Source organism: Carassius auratus, chromosome 42 (genome assembly GCF_003368295.1).
Source record: "Carassius auratus strain Wakin chromosome 42, ASM336829v1, whole genome shotgun sequence".
NCBI classification, from domain to species: domain Eukaryota; kingdom Metazoa; phylum Chordata; class Actinopteri; order Cypriniformes; family Cyprinidae; genus Carassius; species Carassius auratus.
In genome coordinates, this window is record NC_039284.1 from 10,155,231 (window position 1) to 10,168,936 (window position 13,706).

The 13,706-nt window shown below is 35.4% G+C and overlaps 1 protein-coding gene across 1 annotated transcript; it reads left to right on the forward strand.

Annotated features, from left to right (window-relative positions):
- The first annotated feature begins 712 nt into the window (after positions 1–712).
- LOC113060603 (inositol-trisphosphate 3-kinase A-like) lies at positions 713–13,108 on the forward strand. Its single transcript, XM_026229667.1, has 7 exons — positions 713–1,418; positions 7,785–7,884; positions 8,707–8,920; positions 9,787–9,991; positions 10,640–10,738; positions 11,185–11,256; positions 11,982–13,108. Exons 1-7 carry the CDS (start codon positions 972–974, stop codon positions 12,183–12,185), a joined length of 1,341 nt encoding a protein of 446 aa, XP_026085452.1. The 5' UTR covers positions 713–971; the 3' UTR covers positions 12,186–13,108.
- Positions 13,109–13,706: the final 598 nt, after the last annotated feature.

The following is a 13,706-nucleotide window of genomic DNA, read 5'->3' on the forward strand; positions in this document are numbered from 1 at the left end:
TGTATGACCACAGCTACTGGAAAGGGCAATTTCTGATGAATTTCAGGTCATCATGTGACCTTTCATTATCTGTTTAATTATCTGTGATAATAATAATAATAATAATAATAATAGTTGGCTACATTTTACAGTTACAAACAGATATAATAGCTCTAACAGGTTGTTAGTATTCTATTATTTAAAGATATAGTTTCTAAAATATACAGTCATCAAAATACTTTTTGCACTGTATTATTCCAGCAAGTTCTGACAACAACAACATCTATTAATGAATTATATAGCTACCCTATAGTAAACTTTATATGGAATGAGTTGTTTTCAGTAAAGGATTAGATATTACATAGTATTTAATCTGTTTTGGGCATTTATTTTGTGCCTGTTTTCTGTTGTAATTTAACATAAATCTGATAAACAATAGTTATAAAAACATTTGTTATATGCTAAACGATGCTTTATAACATTGTTGTATAGATATCCCAACATAATCATATAATTCACGTTACTTTGAATAAGATTATTTTTACTTTTACTACATGTGTAACATGCAGCCTATTTTAACATTTAAAGTCCACTCTGCAGGTTCAGATGGACAAAGTAAAGGTTTATCCCGATGTCTACACGAATAGACAATAAACAGCAGTGTGGTCGAATTCTACACTGAATAAGGAAATGAGCTACCAAGCAAAAGCCAAATTAAAAGTCAGGAAGAGCGAGGAAACGCTTCTAACGCGGAAGGTGTGTGTTCACACAGCTCGAGCGCTGTTTACAGCAGGGGCTCCCAGACTGTGAACGCGCCTCCACGCACTCACGCGAAGACAAACTAACTTATCTGGATGGAGATCGTTTGTTATATAACTTACTGGAAACGAAGCCTCTGACACACTGGATTTATTTTAGGGGCCCCATCTCAATATTTCAGCGTGTGGCCCCTCGGAGAGAGGTGGGACAATCTGAGCCCTCTTGGCACCTCAATGCCCAAACAGAGGCGGAGGTCGCTAAGAGAGGCGGTGTTCTTCCATTCGTCTCCGGTTGGCGACGGATCCCGGAGAGGAGGAGGAGGAGGAGGAGGGCGCGCAGGAAACTTTTCATCCACAGAGATTTGTGATGATCAAGCACAGATGGCGGAACAGTTCAGTGGGCAAGCAGGCTTTCTCTCCGACGGTAACCGTGGGAGAGGGTGCCTAGTTCCGCAGGTGACCATCACGTCTGATGGGGACTCACGGGAGATCACTGAGGAGGATCTGGAGGAGGAGGTGAACGGACGCCTGCGCCGCAAACTCTCCAACTCCTCCATCTCCTCCAACGGCTCCTCCACGGCGTTTGACGAGTCGGAGGATGACATCCTCAGCGACAACGAGACCAAAAGCAAAGGCATCGTGACTCTCGAACATTTGGGGGACTCAGTAGATTCAGGAGAGGTAGGTTATGTAGTCATTCACGTTCTATAATCTATAGAGAAGGCACGAACTCATTGGTAGACCGAGGTAGGTGTTGAGTTTGTAAAGGGGCTAGTTGTCGCACTTTTTACTCTTGTGAATATTTTTCAGTATAGAGTCAACATTCAGTTTCTAATTCTGGCTGCACTAAGCTATTGTATTTTTCAAACGAGATTACACAGGTGGGAAATTATTTGAGTTCATTAAACATCTTTTGTAAAAACCTGGTGCAATAGTGGGTCGTGTTATCAGAGTATATGGGGCAAGTTGTCACATTTGAGCCTAACATTTGGCATCCTGTAATGGGATTTTCAGCAAATGAATGACTTATGACTATAAGATATATAAGAAATAATTGTAATTTTTTTATTGGGATTTGTTTGTTATATAGTAAATATAGACTTCTGAATAGACTTGGGGTGAATTAAATTATGGGCTCTTTATTCTTGCAGATCTTTAAAATCTCTTTAAAGGGGTCATATGATGCAATATAAATTTTTCCTTTCTCTTTGGAGTGTTACAAGCTCTTGGTGCATCAAGAATATCTGTAAAGTTGTAAAGACTAAAGTCTCAAATCCAAAGAGATATTCTTTATAACAGTTAAGAGTCAAACTGTTATCAAATACACCCCCCTAAAATGCCTCCCACATGTCTACATCACTATGTGGGAAGATTTGCATAACGCCGCCAAATGTTCACACAAAGAAAGAAGGTGTAACTTTGATTTTTGCTGTAGTGTTGTTGTGGAGGAGCTGTGTTTCATTAGCCGCATTTCCACTGTCGGGCCAGTGCGAGCCAGGGTTTAAAACGGGTAAGGCGGGGCTAATAGCCTCGGGCCAGTAGCACCGAGGCCAGAATAGCGCAGGTTTTCCACAGTCGAGCCTGAAGCTCCGCTGCACTTCACTAAAACACGCCCTGTACACGCCTCTCAGGAGCAACTTCACTCAACCCCATCATTTCACCAACAAAAAGAAGTTATCAGAAAACGAATAAGAAATAAATCACTGGAACATGCACGATCACAAAACGAACATTATAAAAGCGGCCGTTTGTTTGCATGCTTTGTTAAATATTCAAATTCAAAAGCATCGATCAAATGTCTATAGCGGGGCGCTTCCAGGACTCAAAATGTTAGATTGAGGTGCTCTTTGGATGGGATAATCAAAATATAGAACAAATAGGAAACTCCAAGGCACTCTCTTTAAGAAAAATTAAAAAGGCTTTATTTTATGGCTTGGTCATCATAAACCTTTAAAAACCTTTAAAGCATTGATGTTTTACTAAAGAATAAATTATACATTGATCATAATGAATTAATTTATCAGGACCTAAAATTAATCACACAGAAATAAATGTATTTATATTTTATTTATTTATTTTATACGCTTATGAAAATAGCCTGCTTATTCAGTCGAGTCTGTTTCTGTTTATTTGTAGCCACAGTAGCCTATACGTCACATTTAGAATTAATGATAATATATCTATTTTTATAAAAGCTCCACACTAAAACATTATTATATTTTTATGATTTTAACGTGGAGCTAAACTCTCGAGACGAGATTTCTGACTGATAATATTAGTTACTAAATAAATACACGATTGTGATAGAGAATAAGAAGCTGACGTCTGATTTTTTTCAAGCGGTCATATTTACCGTGTTTACTATGGTAACGTTATAGTTTAGCGTGCATAGTCTTTTACATCGCTTAAAATATTTCTGCCTTGTATGTTGATTATAATCCACATCGGATTTGATCGCATTATTTTAAACACTCGCTGCTGACTAAAAGTGAGTTTTGAGCAAGTTATTTTAAAGAGTCTTTAATACTGATGTTAAAGCTGTTATCTTTCTGAAATGATCTGCAGCGCTGAACTCTTCAGACGTGGAGAAACTCCGCCTTTGTTCATAACCACTCCCCTAGCCCCAGCTGGCCCGCTTTGGCCCAAGGTTTTCGTCGGGCAAAAAACCCTGGCCGTTGGCCCAGAGGAAGCCCCGACGAGGCATGATCAAGCCCCGAAAGTGACAGTGGAAACACGACTGGCACTGGCACGCACTAGCACACCCGGTTTAAGCTCGACAATGGAAACGCGGCTATTGTGAAAGCGAAGCTACTTTGGCCTTTCAAAAGAGGACGCAACTAGAAATAAGTGGTTAAGTTATATTTTCAACACTGTTCCAGAACAGTTCAACCAAATATTAAGATGTGTGCTGCGTATTTTATGGAGGACTGTTTCCTGAACCAGTAGCCTACAATGTGTCCATAGCACGAAGGCTTTTTCTATAAAGTTGGGCAATTCCAGCTTTGCAAGGACAGTCTGGGGCTTCTGACTCATGGTCTGTAAGTAAGTTTTTTATATTTAAATGATGATTCAAACACAAGTTTTGAGCGGTGTAGAGTAGCACTTGTTGTTTGTTTTTTCTCCGATCACTAATGCAGACATGGTTTTATGTTTACACAGCGTGATATGCAACGAAACACATAAAAAACATAGTATAAGTCATTATAATCAGTAATTATGTCCCCACTGGATGCAACAATGCCTCATTTGTTACGCGAACAAATCGTTCTATTAAACCGGATCTTCTTAGTGTACTGGTCGAACTGAATCATTTGAAATGGGCTCAGTCTCGTCCTGCTGGGAGACAGCATGACAGTATGTTAAAGTGCGTAACTTTCCAGTCACACGCTTGAGGTATTCAGCCAATCACATATAGCTGGCCAATCAGAGCACAGCTCGCTTTTTCAGAACAATGAGCTTTGTAAAAATCGATACATTTCAGAAAGGTGGGCCACAAAGGAGAAAAAATAATGCACATCATATGTTTTTTTTAACCTTAAACCGGATACATTGCGTTATACCAAATACGCAAAATAATGCTCTTTTTAGCAATGTCATATGACCTTTTAAAAATAAAAGCAGACAATCATGAGAACATGAGACTGGCAATGAGGAACTGTCTTGTTGAAAGTTATGAAATAGTTTTTATCTGTTCTTGAGTTGCCAGTGAGGCTTCTGATAACTGTCATTGTATCTTGAAGAATAAAAATTTTTGTAATTAAGACTGAGGTATTAGAAAACTTGATTGAAATCTTCATATCCAATAACAGCTTTGTGTTCAATTGATGGATGTAAAGAGCTCATTCAAGGTCATGATTATGCTACGTTCGTGTGGGTGTTTGTTTGTCTGTACTTGCTCCTAATTGTGAAAGCATGTCTGTTCACTGCGTGAAAACAACACATGGTATTTGTGGCTAGATTTGTATCATGTGGCTCTTCTATGTTCTTTCTTATTAAATATTTGCAGTAGTAAATAGCTAAAAAATATAACGGAGATATCCATCCATCCATTGCATCATTGTTTACAAAGTAGGATGTTCAAAGTTTTTTACCGGAATTGTTTATTTTTTGTTTGCATTAAGTATCTTCAATGTAGTTTGAGTTGGGCAAATATCACAGGCGTGCAGCTTTAACAAGTTGGCAGCACTTTGAGTGTTAAAATAACAAGCTCAACAGGCTTAACCGCTATGTGCTAAAGCCTTTTTAATACATTCTTATAATTTCTGAAATAGAGGTAAAAGTGATGACCTTTGTCATTTAAAAAAAAAATATTGCAGTCATTGGGTGGGAAAGTTACTTTGAATACATTAAAACTCACTTTGGATTGAAGCATCTGCCAAATGCATGAATGTAAGGGTGAATGTAAATGAAAGGACTATAAAAGTCTTTAAAAAACAGAGCAAATAAAAATGTAGAAATAGTATTTTTTAACCCAGTGCTTAATAGATAAATCTCACCAATCGTCTTATTCGTGATTATTCTGAATGGATGTCTTATGTTTGGTGGTCCTCAAGCTCATTCGCTCCCATAGAAGGCCTTCGCTGTCATTGTACTTTAAACACTTTGCCTCTGTAAATCTTGACGCCATGTCTGCGTAGTATCTGTTCTTTCTTTTTCGGAAAGTTACACACCTTGCATCGAATGAACTGATGAATGTTCATCTTCTTTAGCCCAATAAAAGTCAAGCTCAATGACACCGTAAAAAGCCATTTAGAGCTTATAAACTGAATGTTTACGCAGAGCTGTTGCAGACACCTATTCTGAAAAAGGAAAACACACACAGTGACAAACACTTCATTTTATCAGCCTGTATCAAAACATAAACTCATTACCGTTTGACATTTAAGCAGAAGCCACAGTGTCACAAACAAGTTTCCTCCCACAGTTCGATGGTAGAGCAGCTCAGGTCAGTTTTATAAACTCTTGTGACTATAATGCATATTTTAATACTCACGTTTGAAATGATTCTTTTTATTTATTTTATTTTTTCTTGCAGAAATATTTTCACTACAAAAGAGGCAATGTAAAAAATTTCAATCCTCTGCTGTAGTAAAATAGCCTATGCTTCAAAATGTAGTCACAGTAAAAATGAGTTGAGTTTTTTTGTCTAACTAGTAAATAAAAGATACCAAAGATGTCACGTTCAGCTTTAAACTTTATATTTTCACTTTGATATTTATATAATTTCAAGTGCCTCGTTTTTAATAATCAATTATTATAATCGTGCAAAACATTTCGAATGACTGCTGAAATGTAATATTCAGTAGCAAAGAGACAAAATGAGATGAGTGTTGACTTTTTTTTGTGATTCAGTAGATGTTTATTCAAGGTAAAGCGTTTTCATAGAAACATGTCACATTTTCATAAAACATGATTGGTAGTTGTTTGAGAGTTGGCACCATAATGTTTGAATTGTCTGCATGACTGTCCAGTTCAATATTTAGTTATGGGTGTGTTAAAAATGTGTGTGCACAGCTTCACAAAGTGCGGGGCATACCCTTTGGTTTATGGCTTTTCTCTGTATTTATACAGGGCCGTACGCAGTCTGTGTGACTTTAAATAATATGATGTACTCTCTGGATCTTGTCCAAAGTTTTTTGTACCACATCCATTTTGAAGGCTCAGTAATAATTGCCGCACACTGTATTGTAAAGTATTGTATTGCTTTCCATTCAGCTGTTGTACCTGAGGTTGAATTCAACATATGTTGGCAAACTTCACTCATCTGCTTCATCAGCAGAGGCAGAAAGTAACAAACACATTTCTTTCCATATTAAGTGGAAGAACAAACACTGCACTTCAGTTACACCCTTAACATTTCAACACCTGCACCCTTTTCCTAAAGCTTTTTTTCCCCTTACATTTTATTTTTACAGATTAGGTCATTAAAGTGCATTTAAGAAAAATATGTAATCTATTTTTACTGCTGTGAAGAACATTTAATATTTATTAAGCAACAAAAAATACAGAGAAAATGGAAGTGATTGGTGATTATCTCAGTAAGGTACAGTACATGACAATTGATGTTAAAGTATAATGAATCTTTATATCGAAAAAAGTGAACTTGGCATGAAATTTACTTTTTTATTGTAGGGCTAAGCAATTAATCAAAAAAATTTTTGGGATCCCAATATCTCTGAAAACAAGATCATATTAAACTATTGTTGATCTAATTAATGTTTATTTTTGTATTATTTATTTAAATGTGTGTGTGTGAGCCTATTAATTGCTTTCAAAAAAAAAAAAAAAAATCCTTACTGACCCCATACCTTTGACCGGAAGTCTATATTGTTACTTAAAAAAATAATATTTGAATGAAATGCTGTTCTTTTTATTATAACTTTATTCATTTATATTATAACATTTTATCTATCAAAGAATCCAAATATATATATATATATATATATATATATATATATATATATATATATATATATATATATATATATATATATATAGCAGCACAACTGTTTCAGCTTTACATCACAGTAATTGATTACATTTAAAAGTATATTAAAATATAAATAATAAAAATAAAATCACAATTGACTTTATTTGGAAAATGATACAATTAGACCTCCTGGTTCACCTGGTTCAATTGAAAGTATGTCACATTATTAAAGTAAAGGGTGTTGTATCATCACACTGACTTCAAGAAACATCTTATAAGAGGCAGTGTGCTATGCAAATGTTACTCCTCAAATGAACAGACTTGTTTTTCCGAATGTTTATTTGAAATGGGCAACAAACCATACGTCTATGTTATGGGCTGAAGTGCTAGATTACATAGCTTCACAGCTCCAACTGAGACCGTGTGTGTATGACTCAGTCTCACACACTGAAGGAACATTGTGGAGTGTTGAAAAACGCTGTCAGTTGGTTTTGGTCACTGGTCACACTTCTTTTATCTCAAACTTATTGTCAGATGGTCAAGGGTTGAGTTTTATTTACAGCTGAGTATTCGATGTATTCCATAGTCATGAATGATTATGTTTTAATGTGTTCCAGCAAAGCAATGCCTGGTGGAAGCTGAAGACTATTGTCAGTTGCCCATTAGTGAACTCACAGCGAAGACGAATATCCTGGGTTCAGTTAGCAGGCCATAAAGGTAACACCCCTGCCAAATTCGGCACATTTTAGTCCAATTTAAATGCATGTTACAGTTCCATATTTACACAGTTTCCGGGGTAAATGCATATAGGACTGCAATTCACAATCAACATGCAACCAATAATTGAATATTTATATTAAAAAAAAATTTTAAACAAATTTCTATGATAATTATTAAATTATTAACCTCAACCTTCAGACATGAATATTGTTTTTACACTATTATTTTGGTTAATTGTTTTAAAAAGCGACCGTTAAAACCAAATCAGACGCTTTTTACTCTGTAATTATTGTTCTTGAAAGCAGTCATTTTGAATGTAAATTAAAAGTCAAAAATTTAGCATATTTTATGTAGCTTTGCTTTTATTTGTAGTTATTAACTTCTTTTTGGACATTATTTCATAAATACTGTACTCATCTCCATCAAATTTATTTTCAGACAGATTGCCTCCTAGTCAAAAACGTCACTGTCTTCTGGCTGTTTTTTTGTAAACAACAATTTTTTTTTTTGTAAAAGCCATGAGGAAGTACAGTCATTTGATTCCATTTTAGGGAAGCGGTTATGAGTAGTGTTATGTGATGACACTGGACTCACGCATATTCACATGCCAAAACCATGACAGTATACATATAAACTTATATTCATCAACACATCTGAAACGTTGCTGAACACATGCAGATGTCAAACATTAATGATTTATCATGCAATGTTCATATCAACTAACAGATGATCCTGACTAAGGTCTGTGCGGCTCAGTGTTGATGTTATGTGCTCCAGTGACTCCAGTCATCCTTTGTCTGTGTTTGTGTTTCTGCCCAGGCAGCTTTAAAGCAGGGGATGAGGGCTCCATCCTGAAGAAGTTCTCAGAGAATGAGAAGCTGTGTTTCGAGAGGCTGAAAGAGGACGCTTTACATTCCTTCGTGCCCAGCTACTATGGAGTGGTCGAGAGAGACGGAGAGCTTTTTCTCAAAATGAAAGACCTTTTGGCTAAATTTGATTTGCCCAATGTCATGGACTGCAAGATGGGAGTGAGGTAGAGTAATAGTTTTTTTTTTGCCAAAAAAATGAATTTACCATATATTTTGAGTGTCATTTGTTAACTTTCCCATACTTTATTTTTTATGATAATTTTAGCAAGAGACACAGTGAATGCGTGTGGAATAGACACAGTGAATGCGTGTGGAATAAACACAGTCAGATCTTTACGATGTTAACTTTTATTGTAGCATTGCTGAAAACAATTGTGCAGCTTAATATTGTGCAAACCGTAAAACATTTTGTCACAGCGTTCACAGCATTTATTTGAAATAGAGCATTGCAAATATTTAAATATTAACTATTAATTATATAATTGTTTTTTTAAATAGTAATAATACATTAAAATTATTGTCATTAAATGTAACATAGAACATATTACTTGTTTTGCTAATGCGTAATTCTTTTCATTTTATCGTCATGCTAATACATTGTGTATGGCTGGTTTACTGTGCCTGTCGAAACACCTGTTCTGGTTGTTGGCCTGCATCCTGTCAGGGCGATGGGTGGAGCTCGCGAGGAGAGAGAGAGGCCCTCGCACAGCAATAATAACCACTTCCTGTGCACATGCAGTCAAAACTTAAATGCACACTTAGCGAGGCAGACTCGGGGCGTCCCTGAGGGCTTCCTTCTCACACACACACACACACACACAAACACACTTGTGCATTCTTTTTACGCACTGAGAGAGATTTTGTGCAAGGAGTCCCTTGGTGACTTCCTCTTCTCACACAGGAAGTCAAGTAAAGTTCAAGCATGCAAAAAATAAAAACTGCAGATGACTGAATTAACGTTTTAGGCATGATTAATTGACCTTTCCATTAGGTTATTTAAAAATCTGCTTCTTTCTTTCTTTCTTTTCAGGACATATCTGGAGGAGGAGTTGGCGCGGGCCAGGGTGAAGCCAAAGCTGCGTGAAGACTTGTATAATAAGATGCTGGAGGTGGACGGAGAGGCTCCTACAGTGGAGGAGAAGAAACAGAGGGCTGTTACCAAACCACGTTATATGCAGTGGAGAGAAAGTCTCAGCTCTACTAACACTCTGGGCTTCCGCATTGAGGGTATCAAGGTAGCCTAAAAATCACAGCAAGCAGAATTTAAGTTCAGCCGAAAACCAGGTTTTTGAATCTTGTACTTGTAATATTAATTAATGAATATTAACTTAGTTATTATTAATAATAATGAATAATAATAAAACTTCATTATTAAATTATTAAACACATAAATAAATACAATTATTACTATTGAAAATAAGTAAATAAATGTCCTATAATACTATTAATAAAATATAAAATAATGTAATCATTATCTTTTTTTGTTTGTTTATTATTTTATGTACTAACACAAATCAGTTTAAGATAATTTACAAATCATTTTAAACACTATTAAGTCTACAAGAATTAATGTATTTACTGACATGTTTTGTACACTCGCCGAAAAAAAAGGTACAAAAGGTGTCACAAAGTAGTGGCAACTTTTCCAAAGGTACACATTTGTACCTAAAGGTTCCATATTGGTACATTAAATGTAAATATTACTAGCTAAATGTACATATTAGTACATAAAAGGTATAAAAGTGTAGCTTTTGAAAAGGTATATACCGCAGGTTTTTTACCACTGTATTATCCTCAACCTGCTGTTTTTGTCAGTAACAGCTCTTCAACTTGACTTTTTTATTCTTTTACATTCAAAACAATACATTCTTTTCTTATTTCAGAGGGGGGAAACCTGCAACACAGACTTTAAAAAGACCCGGTCAAAGGAAGACGTCATTCAGGTCTTTAAGGATTTCGTCAAAGGCAACAAAAACATAACTGTGCGTGAGTTCTTGAGAACTAGACCAACCTGTTCTGTGATATAATGCATGCACATCTACACTTCAATGGAAGGATGTTCTCTTTGTGGCATAATGAACACCTTAAGTACATTGTATCCGGGATAGATATGTCTGATGTAAATAGGTTAGATATAGTTGCTCCCATAAGGCAGTTAAAACAGTATCATAAAAGCTCATCTGTTCAATATGGGGTCTGTATGGTTTAAAGTAATTATATTTAAAGGATATATTTATTTTAAAACTGGTGCACACACGAATATAATGCATATAAAATCTGAAACAAATGAACTGCACTTACTGTATAAGGTGTGATTGTGTAATTGGAGCCTCACTCCAGTGAATACTGAAAAATAACTTCTAGCATACTGTAATTCTAGTTGAATTAATGATTCATGCTGTGCCTTTCTCCTTCACCTACCTAACAGAACTCCTATATTACAAGGCTTGAAGATATTAAACAGGCACTGAAAGCCTCAGAGTTCTTCAAGAAACACGAGGTAAAATATATATTTATATATTTTAATGATGCATTTTACCTTGATCCTTTCCCCGTTGTGCAATGTTAACATTTTCCAATTAATTTTCCAAACTGATGTCTAACTAGAACATATCCTATATATTCTACTATATTATTTATTAATGCTGTACTGTATTGCAGTGCAATTCCAATTAATATCTAATTAGTTAACTTAATCATTAATATCTAGCTACTTAATGTCTAAGAATATATTTTTTATTTTATTCATAATCCATCATATTATTAAGGTTGTACTGTACTGTACTGCAGTATTTGGGGTTAGTAAGATTTAAGGAAATAAATGAATACTGTTATACAGCAAGGACACATTAATTGTTAGTCAGTAAATACTTTTATGTTTCATAAAAGTTCTTTTGCACTTTCTATTCTTTTAAGCATATTGGGGGAAAATGTCATGGTTTATTTAACTGTTTTCAACCCTGATAATTATTATTTCTTGAGAGCACAAAAGCAGTATGTTAGAATGATTTCTGAAGGTTCATGCGATACTGAAAACTGTAGTAATGACACTAATTAGTACAGTTTTTACTGTATTTTTGATCAAATAAATGCAGACTTGCCGAGCATAAGGGACTACTATCAAAAACATAAAAAATCGTACTGACCCCAAATGTTTGAATGGCACTTCACAACCCTCCCATATGGTACGGCCCACCTCAAAAAAATTTTTTTTATGTCTTTAAGGTAATTGGGAGTTCGCTTCTCTTCATTCACGATCACACAGAGAGAGCTGAAGTCTGGCTCATTGATTTTGGTAAGACTACACCTCTCCTAGACGGACAGAACCTGGATCACTACAGACCCTGGGAGGAGGGCAACCGGGAAGACGGATACTTGTGGGGCCTGGAGAACCTGCTGCAAACCCTTTCCACATTGGCCAGGGAGTGACCTTTTGACTGCAAACTTCTCACTGTCCGAGTGAAAGTGACAGTATGCTAATAGACACTTCTAAACCTTCTGCAGTGCATTATAGGGAGGCTACCAGAGACAAAGTCCATTACTTTACAGTGTTAGGCTGTAAAAGTATCTCACCCTGATCATGGTTTTAATAAATGCACCATGAATATCTGTCGTTATAATGCATTATGCAGTTACTCTTCCCCACAGTCCAAAAAGAAAAAAAAAGGTTGAAGACAAAATGTAATTGTAAAGAAATGCATATGAGGGCACAATTTATGTGTGCATATAAAACACATTTCAATCACTTAAGCATAGACCTTTCAATCAAAGTTTTTAAGATAATGAGGAACAAAATCAGTTTAGCTTGTCCAGTTCCTTTGGCTGGGTTTGCATGCTGGAATCTATTAAAGTCAAGTGTTTATTTCTGCGCACTTCATATAAGACTTCATATAATCAAGTTTAGTTGTAAGCAACATTTTGTTCAATGTCTAGGCCTTGCAAACACTAGTCAAACAATTGACGTTGCACATCCGACTGTTTCTTAAAGTACCATCAAACTAAAGTGTATAGTTGGTGTAGCACATGCATTGAAGTGTGTTATGTAGAATGCATATACAGTTATACAATGTGAATGATGCACAACACTAGTGCATTTATTGTACAATAGAATGATATTAATCGCTTTGACTGTAGTGATCAATCATGGGTGGACCTATTAATTCTTTCTTGGATATATTGTATTGGTTTTAAGAACCTGGGTTGTCATTTTCTCTACCTGCACACCACTGAAAGTGTTTCATTATCAGACAAACTTAACCTTGTGACACTATTTTGTTTAGGGGGACAGGTGAGTTTTGTTACAGTGTTCCCTGTGCAGTATGTTTATGACAAATAAAAAAAAAACATCTGCTCAAAAATAATTCTGCGTTTCTGAAATTCATTTTAGTCTTTGATATCAGGATTATAGTCAAAAACGATTTATTTAAAGGTTTGCTATTATACAACAATGTCCATATTTTAACATAAAAATTACAGGTGGTACAAGTACGTTAAAATTCACTTCATGTGATGTGGTACATTTCTAATCTGGCTGGTTAGAAACGATCCCCTGCAAAGTCTTCTATAAAAAGAAAGATGCATGCAGAACATTGGCAGTGATCATCAAACGTCAACAAAAATAATAATTATAAAACAAACACCAATAAAACTGAGATTATATATTACAGCTACATATCATAAGGGTTAGTTCAGTTTGAAAGGAATATTAATCCAAAAATACAGCAATCATTTTCCTGACTAAAGTAAAACTATTTCTACCCTTCAATACAGTATCCTACAAAAAAAAGAGTAAGCTCTTTAAAATGCAATGTCAAATTATGAAACATTTAAACGGTTAAACGACAAAAGTAAACTCAAGATTGTGCTAATACACTTCAATCTCATCTATCTGTGCATTGCATAAGGCTTTTCTCAGCAGTCCCTAACTAAATAACTAATAAGTCCACACAC